We start from the raw sequence: 15000 nt of genomic DNA on the forward strand, positions 1-15000 counted from the left end.
CAGAAAAAAAAGAAGCTGTATGCTGTAGTACCAAAAAAAATACTTGCCACTGTTGGAGCAAGTATGGAGTAGTTTATCAGTTTTCGTGTATATAACTAAACTGACACTCAAAACAGAAGTTAAAATGTCTCTTTCACTTCAAGTATTTAGCGAAGGCTGATGAATTTTACACACAGTCGCCTCGGTATGAGCAGCTCAAATATTTGAGGATGTACAGTTAAGAATATTACAGTTACACTTACCCTGGACAGGATTAGTCTCCCCTCCAATAGGGCTTAGGGCAGTGGCCACAAAAAATAGCATTAACCCGCTGGACACAGACGTCATCATCTCGGACCGGCGACTGTCAAACTGCAGTGGCGAGCAGCAGGCAAAGAAAGAGATGATGCCAGTAAGTTAGTAGTTCTAGACTTGGCGCAGCGTACTATTTGTTGGTCGTCAGATTCCCTGTTTTGGGTGAGAATACTACACCAAGATGGGAACCTACTGAAAGAACTTTATAAATCTTCACTTGGCTCAGTCCTCTTTATATAAATATTTTCGTGTTGTTTGAATTGATGATGATGGGGTAGGCGGTGTCCAGGCATCAGCCAGTCAATGCAATGGGAGGGAGGGCTGTGTTATTTGTACTTACAAAACTGAGCGGTACCCCCTGAGCCGCATGCAGCAACAGGACGTTTACTAGGAGTGAATAGAATATCTGCCAAATTTCATCGTCCTTGAAAAACGATCCTAATAACTGTGTACACTATCATACTTCTCAACTGTACAGAGTTTCTCAGAATGTCCAGATTTGTGCCTCATATGTTTGGTGTGTTCCTCCTAAAATCTGTACTTTTATGGCAAATAGCTGAGGATTGAAGTCATTAAATAATGACAAACATTTGAGTTTAAGAGTCCACATCCTTCAGAAAAGTCATGCTAATCAAAACCTATTATTCTATCAACTTTCTAAGTTTGTAAGAGCAATATTTAAAATCTGTCCCCCCATCATTTTAGGCTTTGTCCAGATTTTTTTACTCTAAGAGGTTGAGAGATATAGTGTACATATATGTTGTTAGAGTTAATAACTTAAAATGTGCACCATAGTTTTAAATATACAAGAAAAAAAAAAAAACACTCTTTCGGTTTACCAGAGAGAAAATAACTATTTTAAAACATTTCTTTATTTTTATTTTTGCAGTGCTCTCCTGCAAAGCGTAAATAACTTTTACATACTAGACTGCGCTGGCTAGAGTTTTCATTTTATTCTACCTACAGTGTCATATTATTGTCTTTCATACAGTGTCATATTATTGCGTTTCACCCCACCATGCGTCTTAAAAATGTACACCTCTTCCTAGCTATTGCCTCCATACCCATAACAAATACAATAATAATTTTAAGTTTTTGCCCCTTCATAATCTCTAAGTTAGCTGTGTACAGATGTATGTTCTGTATATTTGTTTAGGCAGTTTCAGATGCCTTCAGTCCTTAAAGTAGTAAAGTTTCTGATAGATGTTTAAAAGGAATTTACTCAGATGAGTACACAGAGAAGACTTAGTTATGACCTTGATGCTAGATTACGACTGGTACACACAGTTTGTCCTATAGTCCATAAAACCAAAACAAACACTTTTAACTTTGTCTGAGATTTCAGACAGTCAGCATACAAATATCCTGTGTTGCACACCTTGTGACCTGTGGTTTCTTGTGAAAGAATGTCAGAGGTGGCCTACTGCATTTTGTTGGGGGAGGGATATTACTTAGCAGTTCAGTGTCTGAACTCCCTTAGGCATCAGACTGTGCTTAGTATTAAAACTCCATTTAATAAAGTGTTGTTACAGTTGTTGAGGATTTTCTAGAACAGCTGGTAGTTTCCTTCTGTTTACATTTTTTTGTTCTTCAAAAGTAAAATGCAGACTTTGCGTCATTACTGAGAAAGGAGTAAGGGGAGAAAACATTACGAAATAAGTCGCTGCACTGTTAGTAACCTTGTTGATGTTTAGAAAGCATGTAAACAAAAGAAATCCTCGCATAGCTCCTCTGTAATTAATACAGGTTTATTTCTAATAAAATAGTCAGTTAAAGAAATTATTGTTAGTGAAGCCTTAAGTCATGTCTGCAACTGTCTGCAACTGTTTTCCATTGTTACAAGTGCCCTCTGTTTTTTGTCATCTGGACTTTTTGTTTGAAATTATGGTTAAAATGATTTGCGTATGAATTATAAATCCCAAAGTTTGAAGTCTTTTTCACTAATTTAAAAGTTGATTAGTTTGCATGGCTTGTTCAAAGAACATAGTGATCTGCACAGAGTCCCAGTCATGTCACATACACAGAATTCAGACATTACCCTTGAAGGATTCCAGGCACTGACATATACCTCTCCAGAAGAGTTCTTTGGGAATGATATATCACAAAAATATGTTTGCAGATGTTTTAAAAAACTATCTACAATCAGAATAAGATTTCAGATCTGCAAATAAAAATAAACCTCAAGACTGCTTAAATTAATTTCATATATGATACATTGGTAGAGCAGTCAGTATATATTTTAAGATACTCAAAATATTCTTGTGATACTTTTGTTCAAAAATAACACAAAAAGTCTCCCCAGTCTTATTAAAAAATACATCTTTGCTATCTTTAGTACCATTAAAGGAGCTCTGTTATACAGACGTCTGACAGGTTTTGCAAAAAGTGTCTTTCCTCATTATAGTATGGTCAGAATCCGCGTCACAACAATGGATATAAACAGTTACTCTGTTGCATCTGGAACTTGATTTTAGAATTTGGCATCAGCAAGTATTAGAACAAGTAGGCACGTTTATTTTTCCCAGATGTCCTTGGACTTCTCATCATTCTCTCTGCCAACATGAGTAAAAAAAAAAGGCAGTCTTTCCGTAGCATCAAGTAGCAGAAGAACAAGCTGTCTGCTGTAAATCTTGATAACAGAAAAAAGTTAAGAAGTGCCATGTTGGCTAACTGACAGAAAACACAAAGATACAGCTGTGAAGTAATACCTATTATTTGAGCAACATAAGTTTTGCAATTACTCAAGCTTTCAGGCTTGCATAAGCTCTTCCTCTGGAAGGGTTCAAGCTAGCCCGAAAGCGTGACATATCTGTGTCTTTTTGTTTGCTGTAAGTCTGTGATCTCAAATGTTCACTGTCATGGTGGGCATATCACATAACTTGCAGTTGTCACTTAGTTTTAGTACAGAGTCACAAGCATTAACAACTCTTCTGAGGTAGTAGTAACCTACTAAAGTAGGTGCATAGCCTTTGGAGCACTGTTCTACCCATGCAAGATGGAGAGCTGAAACACCATATAATTTATAATGTTAGTGAAGGTATAGCCTGAACACTACATGGCCATAACAAAAATATGTTCAATACATTTTAGATAAAAGTTGCAAGAAAAAAAGCTGTCCTATTGAATGCAGCTCAAAAGTAATTACCATACTTTGGAGGGTATAGGGGCATAGCACCCTGTTTGAGATGTAATTAGAAGTAACTATATGAATTTAAACGAATTATCTTGTTAGAAAGTACTGTACAAATTCGTGAATTTGTAATTTTTTTGTAATTTTATTTATTTTTATTTTATTTTCCATTTGTTGACTGGGAAAGTCTGACTGGATACATGTCCATTTTCAATAGAGGCCCGGGCAGAAAAGCTCCAAAGGTAGTTACAGGAATAAGCATAGCAAAAATATACAGTTAAAGTTTGCAAGCTCACTAGACAAATTTGAGTTATACAGTCTAAGACGTAAGATATAGCACACTTAATAAAAACACATTACATAGTATAAATGCACAGGTGTTCCAATAATTTAGTCAGGTTCAGAGAAGGAGCATAGCCAATGTTTATTAAGATACTGCTTGAGGCTTTTCTTAAATTGTGTTAGGAAGGTCTCTCGAGTGATGTCATCAGGCAGTGAGTTCCAAGTTTTACCAACAGAATTGGCAAACAGAGTCAACCGCCGGATTTAACAGTTTGGACTACCACTCTATTAGATGAGCAAAGTGGTCTAAAGTTACTGTGGGGGTAGATAATATTTTTAAGAGCAGGAGTATTGCCTGGTTGGTTAAATACCTTTAGCCTTTATTAGTTGGTTGTACTTTAATAGGCTGGGCAGCTCTAGCCAGCCCAGATAACTTAGGTGCTTACAGTGATGTGTTCTGTAAGGCATACCAGTGGCAAATCTAGCTATGTGGTTATAACAGGTGGAGAGTTTATTAAGATCACATTTGTTTAAGTTGGTAAGTAGAGGGGAGGCACAGAAAAGGGTAGAGAGTAGATGAGAGTGGGCTATGGCTATTCTAGCAGGTGGGGTAAGAAAAGGTTTAATCCTACATAATGTACCAAGTTTTTGGTGAATAGTTTTAATAGTTTGGTTGACAAATGTATCGAATTTGAGACTGTTATCAACCAAAACTCCAAGAAGTTTTGTGCACACATTGGGAGATATTGTAGTACCATTATTTGATTTTATAGGAAAGGGTAAAACAGAGGATCTTTGTGGGAGAGAAAAGTAGGAGCTTAGCTTTATCTGGATTTAAAATAACTTGATGGTCAGAAAGCCAGTTTTCAACTATATTAAAGGTATTTTGGGTTAGTGACTGCAATACTGGTTGGGAGGTGGCTGAGCAGATTAAAGTAGAGTCATCTGCATATTGAATGCAATTAGCATTTGGAATGGCCAAATGGAGGTCAGTGATAAAAATGGAAAACAATAGAGGACTCAGAATAGATCCCTGGGGGACTCCAAGGGAATTGGGAAGGAGGTTGGATAGTTTATTTTGCCATAGGACGGCTTGTTGTCTATTGCAAAGATATGATTGAAACCACTGGATAGAATGATTCACTAAAGAAATTGCTTTCAAGGTGGAAATAAGTAGTTGGTGGTTAACCACATCAAAAGCCTTTGAGAGATCTAGAAAGAGGGCTGAGTATGGTCTATTGTTGTTTCTGTTATAATTAATAGCATCACTGAAGGTCAGAAGGGCTGTGGTGGTACTATGATGTGGTCAAAAGCCATGCTGACATTTTTGCCAGTAAATGGTTCTGGATAAGATAGTGCAGAAGCTGCTTATGGATGCACTTTTCCATACTTTTAGCCAGTGATGATAAGATAGATATAGGCCTATAATTGGAGAGATCAGTGGAGCTGCCACCTTTATGTAGAGGTATGACATGAGAAGTTTTCCAGAGAGAGGGGACTGTAGCTTCTGATATGCTATGGTTGATCAGAATGGAAATGGGATATGCTATGACGTTTGCAGCTTTTTGCAGGTATTCAGCAGGGAGATGGTCAGCAGATGGGGTAGTGAGTTTTAGTTTTTTGATTAGGGAGCAGATAATGGACGTAGAGACTGGAAGGAGGCTAAAGGAGACTTGGGTACTGGGAATGGGAAATTATAAGTTAGATGAACACTTAGGTAATTGACTGGCTAGGGCCTGGGTAGTCTCAGTGAAGAAATTATTAAAGTTATTAGCAACATCCTCCGATGATTTATCAGTGAAGGCTGAGGGAGTAGGTGTGGTGGATTGACCTGGGTGCAGTAGTTTATTTATACCTGCCCAAAATTTTTGAGGGTATTTTTCATTTCTGTTCTGAAGATGGAAGTAGTAGTTTTTTTATCCAGTAAGATGGCTCTTTTGGTCTCATTCCTAAGTTGTCGAAATTTGTTATGAGCCTGATGAGATTTAGTGGAACGCCACATGGCCCATACCTTATTTCTGAGCGGGATTCTTAATTTGGTTTCCTTAGAGAGCCATGGCACAGTCTTTGCTTTAGTCCTAATGGTGCAGGCAGGAGCATGGGAGTCAAGGATGGCTAGGAATGTTTCATTAAAGTAAGAGACACCTTCATCTAGGTTTAAGTTTGTCAGGGGGGACTAATTGCATGATTTAAGTTCCTCTTGAAACTTGGTAAGGTCAAAGTTCTTGTTATTTTTAACTGTTCTATAGGTGGGCTGGTGGGGGTTATTGGTTTTGTGTTTAATTATATAGGTGACAAAATGATCACTGAGGTCATTGGGGAGAGTTCCAAACATATACATTTGGGGGTGAACTATTGATAAGAATCCAGTCTAATATACTTTCTTTGCTATTCGATTTATCTATCCTGGTGGAGGATGATATTGTTTGGGTAAATCCATATAGGTTAATATGGGTAATGGGAGATTCTGAGGAACAGGTGTTCAAATCTATGTTAAAATCACCAAGTACTATAGTTTCTTGCGGATAGTTACTAGATAACCACTGGAGGATATCTTCAAGGGTTTTGGTATTATTCCCTGGAGGAACGTAAATACAGACAGTATTTATGCTTGTGTTATTATTGATCTTAAGTTTTGTAGATAGAATTTATGCATTGTTGAGCTGAGGAGGTTGTATGGGGTCAATATTAACAGTTAGCGTTGATCTGAAGAGTACAGCTACTCCACCTCCCTTCCTAGTAGCACAGTCCAATCTAAGTATGTTATAACCTGGAAGTAAAACGTCAATATCTGAGGTTGTTGGTTTTAACCAGGTTTCAGTTAGATACAGAATATCAGGAGAGTGGATTGTTTAGAGGGAATGCAGGTTATGTACGTTATTATTTATACTTCTAATATTTAGATGGAAAGCCGGGAGGGAGTTGAGGCACCTATTTATTGACAGGCCTTTGGTAGTGCTGTTAAAATAAGAAGTAGAGTAATCAAGCTTCTTAAGTTCATGTATAATTCTTGCTGTCTTTTTGTGGAGCTTTTCTCCACTGAAAACAGGTAATCTCTACCTAGTCACTTTCCTGGTTATCAAGCGTCAAATAAATGAGATGTCGAGTGGCTGTGCTTCCCAAAAATGGTAATGCTTTGTCATTTTTCAGTGTTCAGTATGTGTTGTTTGTTTTTTTTTTTTTTTGAGAAAATAGTTGTTTGTAGATATATTTCCATTATCAGATCACTTTGTACTTTTAAGGATGTCTCTCACCAATGTGGCTTTCAGATAAGTGACAGGGATCCACCTCAGGAACTGGCATTAGGCAAAATGAGTACATGAGTTTAATGTAGCTAGGGGAGATGGGCAGGTCCATTGAGGGAATTCCTAATGAGCAAGCCCATGTCCTCATAGCAAAATAATAATTTGGTATGGTAAAGGATGATGTTACTCAAGCTGTGTACCAAAGAAGTTTTGATTCTTATACATATGTATGTTCGGGTCACATCAAGTTCTTTTTTTATTATGACCAGTTCCTCCTACTGGTACATAGATTCCATGGTTGGGTTAACATAATGGGATGCATATGTCAGTGGACTAGATTCCTGCCTTGGTGCTCAACTAGCTAACTATTAAACACTTTCTACTGAGGTAAAATAAGGAAGGCTCTGTAAAATGGGCTGTTCTGTTGTCATTTTCAGAAAATAATTATGAAAAGGAGATTCATGAACATTTGTGAACATCTATCTTGGCTATGTGAGCTCCTTAACGCACCCTGCATTTCGGCCTGGAGGAATCCATAGTCACTGCAGGCTGGACTAGGAACAGGCAAAGGGTTTCCCTTCAGAAAGATTCTCCCAGTGGGTGTATCATAAAAGAAGCCTCAGAAGCATTATGAAAATGTGAATGGGGGGGGGCAAAATTGTCCAGACACTGTGCCAACTAAGCTCGAAGAGTTCACTGATAGCTCTGTACACACAGTAAGGATGTCCACCACCAAATAATCCACTAGAGGGATAGTTTGACATGGAGAAGGCTGTGGTCTGGTCTTAAGAGTCTGCACACAAAACAATACCTCCTGGTCTTGAAAGATGGAACAGGCTGATAGAACATAGTTTAAAAACAGCAGCCTATAAATGTTAAGACACTTCAGGGCCTGGGCTAGGACTCCCCTGATCTACTGCTATGCCTAGATCTTTAACAACTGAAAGATATAATTCCTTGCTAGAATTAATCTATTTCAAGAATCCCAACTTGGAGCAAGTCAAGCTATGAGAACAAATTGGTAGAGTTTCATCTTAGTAAAGGCACAACCACTACTTTACATGCCACAAAGATCCCCAGTGCTGAACTTTACATGCAACAAAGATTCCCCAGTGCTGAAATAAGGCCAAAGAGAATAGTTGTGACTAATAATATCTGGCTCGTCTTCAGAAGTGAAGGAACCTTCAGCATGGTTTACCTGTTTTCTGATGCAGGTGGGTATTTTGAAGGTTCAAAAAGATTGTAAGTCCTCATGTTCTAAGAACAGTAGAATAGATTGAAGGAAGGCTATACAGAATTTCTACCTTAAACCTCTTTAAAACAAATTCATGTATACCATGGATTTTGCCAGGTCAAGTGTTCGTTTCTCCACCCAATACATCACTTTGCTATTTGTAACCTCCCCATCCTCTCTATGTCCTACAGACGCTGATATCAGCCCTCTTTCAAATTTGTTTCATTACCTTTTATCTTCTAATCTTCTCACCTCTTTCTCCTTCTCAGTTCCTCTCTTCACTATTCACTCTCCTATACTCTGCCATACCCATTCTTAGCCCCTCGCTTCACACACCATTCCTGTTATTCTTTTCTCAATAATTGAACATTTTGTAAAAGTATTTGTAGAAACGTGAGGATCAGTTTTCTGTATTTGCTATATAATTTTTTTTGTCATTATGCATGAATGTGTTTTTGTAAAATTATTTGTAAAACTGCGAAGGTCACTTTTCTGTATTTGCTGTATATTTTTCTTTGTTATTATGCATGAATGTATTTTGCTCCTGTCTGCATCCTGGTTCCTTTTTTTTTTTGTAACTAACAGGTTGGTATGAAAATGGTCCGTCTAGGTCACTGCTCTACCACAGTTAGAAAAATGCAATGAAAGAAAAATAATTGAACTACTTTAAACTATTGAGATGTCAGAGCAGGCCTAATATTCCTGTTTGTTTTATTTATTTAGTGGAATGTGATAAAGTGTAAATAACAGAAGTCCATCTCTCTGGGGAGATAGTGAGTTACTCCTTTTTTAAGAGGGGCAAAACTACAAGTAGGCATCTAGGTATGCTAGTTCCATTTTCTGCATAATTTACATAGTCGATAAGAAGGCCAAAGCATGAAAGAAAATAATCCCAGCAGCCACCTCTTGAACCTATAAACAACACAATGGATGCTGGGTGCAATGAGGGGCTCTTTTTAATGGACTGTGTGTTTCACCTGTTGCTACTTTCAACATCTACGTTAGCCCTCATAGTTACATACATGATTAATTGCAAGCAGAAGACTGCTGCAATAGATGCCGATGCTGTTGTCCATTGTTGGTGGCCAGAGGCCCAATACCTGCAATGAGTCCTCTATGTTCTCTGATGATTATAAGGCCAATGAAAGGATAAATGTTGTGTTGGGATAATGGTTAAGGTCTTTCACTCACAGATTCAAGGTATAGGGTTTGATTCTGAACTGCTGATTATTGGCTAGGCTTCTGACAGTCAGTAGACTAATAAGATAGTATTTACTCTTGAGTTATATCCTCGCTATGGACAGACTTACTCTTTTACTTTACTCCTTTAAGGAAACATTATGTCACTATCCTTTTTTCAGTTTAAAAATATAACCCTACCAGTCCAAAGGATACCAATAGTTCTGAGAACAGTCTGTTATTATTCTAATCATAAATTCATGCTCTGGCACGTTTGTGCAGCCAGAATCCTTTAAGATATCGAAGTAATGACAAGAGTATGTTTTCAAATGCTGCAAATACTGATTGGCTGTTACTCGAAAAGTTCACATCAATCAGAATTTGCAGTATTAAAAGATATGTTTGAAACAGCTGTGCTTCAGTATTACCGATGATTCTTGGATTCTTAATGATGTTATGCGGTCATTATAACACTGTGCACTAGTGTTAAACTTGAATTTACAGGCAAAATAATGAAAAAGTTTCTTGGGCTTTTGGGATCCCTGAGTTAGTAATTTTTCTTAAAAAAAGCATTGCACAGAGGCACATTACTCCTTTGCACTGTCTGTCTTCCTGTGGGCAAAATTGCAGTCAAAGAAGACATGGCTGAAGTTTACTATAAGGTCCATGCAGAATAAAGACAGACACAACTATGCATGACAATGAACACATTTGTTATACCTACTGCATTGCTCACCACATCTGCTGAGTTACATGTAAATGACCATGTGAGAGTCAGTTGACTAGCATACAAATGACTAAGTGAGAACCAGTTAACTAGCAGGCAAATGACCATATAAGAACCAGTTAACTAGTCCATGTTTTTTGATGTATTATCAAAAAGCTCCGAATGAAAATTGACCAAATAAATGAAGATCACCATCCATATAGACAACATAGAGGATATTAACATCAAGCTCCAAAAGAGTTCAGCAGTTCTAGATTCCATTTATGGAGGTAGTATGTAACAGAATGAAGAGTGGGTTTCTCTTTGGATAACTACCAAGACTGTGGCATATTGTTTGGGAATTATTGCCAAAAGGGGATTTTTTTAGGAGGTCTCTCTGCTTTTCTTTGTAGAGGCCATAGCTAGACGTATGTACGCAGATGACCATTCCTAGAAATGTGCCTCTCATTGGGGCAAGCACAAAATAAGTCTGTTCAGGATCCCAGCAATTACCTCTGTGACTTCTCTGAAGAAAGAAGCTAACTTTCTGAGTCCAGCTACTCTTCTCCTACAGCGTTCACAACATTGTTTCAAAGTTGTGGTCCTACAGTGTTGTTTTTGGAAATCTCAATGGTTCTTTATTGTTACTTGTATAGGGAATAGGTTCATAGGTGTGTACTAAGCTAATGGCCCTGGTGCCTTTACAAGCCTAGCTCATAGGATTACCCTGGCATCATGCCACCCGACCTTAGTTTCTGGTGCCTCTGTTGAGTAGGACCACTGGAGTGATCCCCGGGGTAGATTTTCTATTTCCCATCCACTCATCAAGGTTTCTCTTAAAGAGGGCCAGTGAGGTGCTCTGTTTGACATGTATGGGAAGTCTATTCCATAGCATGGGCAGTCTCTGGGTGAGGAATCTGTCCCTCCAGCACATTCTCTTGATTGTGATAATGAGGTTGAGGTCTCTGGAGCGTGTGGTGTGGAGGGATTGGGATTTCTTTTGATGTAGCATTTCAAACAGAGCTGGGTCAGACATGGCTTTCATATGTCTAACTGGATTTAAACAAAGAGAAATAGGACTCGGGTGACCATCAGAGCTGCCTCTTTTTCCAAGCAGAACAAAGTAAGGAAAAAGGCCTAGATCAAGGTATCCTGCTAAGACACTTCAAGGACTGATCTCTGGAGGGTATGGAGGATATTTGTGAGTTCCTCTGACTTCAGTTACAAATGCTGGTCTAGAAGAGTGTTGAATTCACAGAGGTCGTATTTTGGAGACGATTTAACCAGGTGACCAGTGTTTGTGATGTCTACAAGAACACATGTGAAGATGGAATATACACTGTTAGGGGATCTGTAACAGCATTACCCTGAATATGTGTGGAAATGGCATAAGGTATCCTTCCAGTGCTGGATGAATTATTGCATTTAAGGAGCTCTGTTATGAATGGGTATAGGGTATTTTTATACTAATAGAATCAGCACCAGCGGGGCCTATGAGGACTGAAAGAAGGGTCCAAATCCAAAGAATGCACCTGCTCGATGATCCAGCTTTTGGGAGACAAAGTTTGGTCATACCCTTGAAACTGACCCTGGAGACTAGCTAGGCAAACAGTGAAGATCCACACATGAAGACTAATAATGCAGAAGCGGCCACACTGCCAATGGCTATGACTGTACAGCAAAAAAACCTTTAGGATTCACTGAATAAGTGGAGTAGGGTGGAGTACACACTTTGACCTGCATTCAGTATCATCACTGGCTTAGCTGAAGAAGGTAAGACTTGTATAGGTGAGGCCAATAAAAATCTAATGTCCTTTATACACCTCATATGACTCTCTGCACCTCAAAAACCTCTGCTACAGCAGGACAGAGAGACAAAAAATAAATGGTCTAGAGCATAAAATTTATAGGCTGGGAATCCCAAATTCTGAGCCTTGATGTCCCTTTATGAGTAGACAGAGGCTGGACTTGTAAAGGCCAGGGGAGGTGTCTATTAAAGGATGGACCCCACTGATCAAAAAAGGAATAGAGTTAAACTTGAGTTTACCTATTTTAAGGTAACAAAAATCACCATTTTACTTTAATGATCTTGATGCTTGTTATGTTCTTTATACTTATCAGCCTAAAAGAAGACCCTGACTACATTATAGTGTTTCTTATCTCCATCCTGGCTGATTTCACAGGTAGCAGAAATTCATCTAAAGCTTTCTTTCCCCAGCAATGTGTAGTCTCGTTAAACACTTGCCACTGGTGATCAGCATTTTGTTGTGGTCTCAGACAAAGCAAGCAGAGTAAATCAAGTAACTAAGGACATGAGATGGGCATTCATTCTGAAGAAACAAACATATGAAAATTCTTTGCTATGGGTATTTTTAACAAGAAGTTCTATAAATATGCAAATACACTGAGGAACACTAGCGTCTTTTGATCCCCTCATTATTAATGACAAGTTGATTTTTAACACTCAAGAAATAGCAAGTATATTTTGTAAATGTTGTTTAATTTACAGAATTATTGACTATGAAATATATTACAAATTCAACTCATATTGCTGAAAAAAATAACAGTTTCACGTCCAATGATTTAAAATTTTTGATGTATTAAATGCAGTCTGTAAAGCTGAAAAAAATGTTCTATGTGTCCAGGCACTCTTTCAGGTAACTTTATAAGTACCATATCTAAAAATATTATAGAACCACATGCATATATTATTTAATAACATGATGCTACACAGAACAGTACCAAATGAATGGAGCAGATCTACTATGGTGCCAATTTTTCAAGGAGGAGACAAACATGAAATATCTAACTGTAAACCTGTTAGTCTCACATTTATTCTTGGTGAATGTTTTGGGAGATGTTTAGTAAAATACCTGGAGTAGAAAGGGATATATGGACTTCATTTGTATTCTGTATGATATGGTTTTACAAACAGAAAATCATTACTGTTGTGTCAGATTAGGTTTTATGAGGAAATTTCAGCAATTAACATCAGGAAGGAATCTTAGAAATTTATCTCAGTGTCCTTAACACATTTGATAGTCTTTCAAATAACCAGATTTTATTGAGTTAAGTTGTACAAATGTAAATATCTACTTATTGAAATGGATCAATAATTGGTTGAATAACAGAAAACAATGTGTAGGACTACAAGATGTCAAATTAATTTGGACACATTCATACAGGGGTGAAACCCAAGGCACTGTGTTAGGGCTGGTTTTATTTAATATATATATTTTTGGGTCTATATTAGTTTGCAGAAGTCACTCTTCAGAGAACACACACATTCATTGACGCATATTCAGTGGAAATCACTTCCACAATTCACTGAATACTCCCAGGGCAAAGGAATACTTGCCCCACAGCACAACAGACCCAAATCTAACTAAATCAAACCCACCCAAGTGAGGGGTTGTGCCCCCCCAACTATATATATACACCAACTCCAAGATCACAGTACAGTGGACAAAAGGGTAAAGTTGTGCTGTGGGGCAAGAATTTCCTTACCCTGGGAGTATTCAGTGAATTGCAGAAGTGATTTTCGCTGAATACAGGTCGATGAATGCATGTTCGCTGAAGAGTGACTTTGGCAAATTAATACAGACCCATATTTTTTGAGTTTCTCTACATTTTCCAAATGTTGGATGTCAAAATTTGCCTATGATTGTCAATTATGTGCTGAAATAAGTGACCCAAGGATACTGATAATCTAAATATTTATTTGAATGCAATTCAAGAATGAGTAGAGAATATGGGTTTAAAGTTTAACTAATTAAAGAGTAAAGTAATTTTATTGCAACAAATATTGAGATTTTTTTGGGAAATAAACATCTGTAAGACATGGAACAAGTAAATGATCTAGGAGTAATAATGAGTAAAAGAATCTATCCATTTTAAAGGGTCTTTGTCATATAATCGAACGTTCAACTCTGTGAACCTCCATTCACTGGACCGAAAACAGAGAACATTCACTTCAGCAATTGTGAACTTCAGCAAATTTCTAAAACAGGGAATGGCATACGTTGGCCAACATTGCAATCATCAGACAAACTGCAGTATGTCAAACTCACCCAGGTGGGGGGCTGTGCCCCCACACACCCCCAACTATATATACCAACTCCAAGATCATACTATATTGGGAAAAAGGGCAAATTTCCTGATGTTGGCCAACTAATGCCATTCTTCCCTGTTTTAGAAATTCGCTGAAGTTCACGTTTGCTGAAGTGCACATTTGCTGTTTTTTGGCTCAGTGAATGGAGGTCCACTGAGATGAACGTTCGATTATATGCCATAGACCCATTTTTAAGACCTTTGTATTAGAAGTAGAAGCAAAAGTATTAAGGCAAATTGGACTAATTTACTGTATCATAAATTAAAAAAATCCTATTATTCTTAAGGTACTATATATAACATTAAATAGATTGACTGTAGAATATAGTCTGTACTATGGTTCACTCACTCAGGGTGAAATTAAGATTTTGGAGACTGTACAAAGACACTGCATAAAATGAATTAAATCTTGTAAAGGATTATCTTATGTAAACAATCTGAAATATCTTAATTTGCAATAAGCACTGTATAGATATTTTAGTAATAAACTTTGTGTAAATTTAAAACAGTCTATGAGTCAACATTAAGAGAGGCATTAGGGTCACATTTAAGTCAAAAATATACTGTTATAAGAGGCAGAGGGACATGTTTTAAATTCATTAATAATAAAACTGTTTAAAGGGATCAATTTATTACACAAGTGATCCCCAAATTATGGAACAGACTAGCAACTCAAGTTAAATACATAACCTAATTAAACTTATTTAGAAAAAAAGATTAGACAGTTGTACAAGAGACACTAAATATATTCCCGGAATAAGTGAGTCTGCATTAATTAAGGTCCAATGGATGGCTTGTAGCAATAGAATTAATTATGATC

General features: G+C 37.5%; 1 protein-coding gene across 1 annotated transcript in view; it reads right to left on the reverse strand.

Moving 5' to 3' along the window:
* The window catches only part of FSTL3 (follistatin like 3), a 196642-nt gene extending 196128 nt beyond the window's left edge, over positions 1-514 (reverse strand). The window contains exon 1 of the mRNA XM_044053889.1: positions 243-514. Coding sequence (XP_043909824.1) covers positions 243-330 — 88 coding nt within the window. The 5' untranslated portion in view covers positions 331-514. The remainder of the gene's footprint in view (positions 1-242) is intronic.
* Between the last annotated feature and the right edge of the window lie 14486 nt (positions 515-15000).

Source organism: Protopterus annectens, chromosome 13.part0 (assembly GCF_019279795.1).
Source record: "Protopterus annectens isolate FY-2018-M chromosome 13.part0, PAN1.0, whole genome shotgun sequence".
NCBI classification, from domain to species: domain Eukaryota; kingdom Metazoa; phylum Chordata; order Ceratodontiformes; family Protopteridae; genus Protopterus; species Protopterus annectens.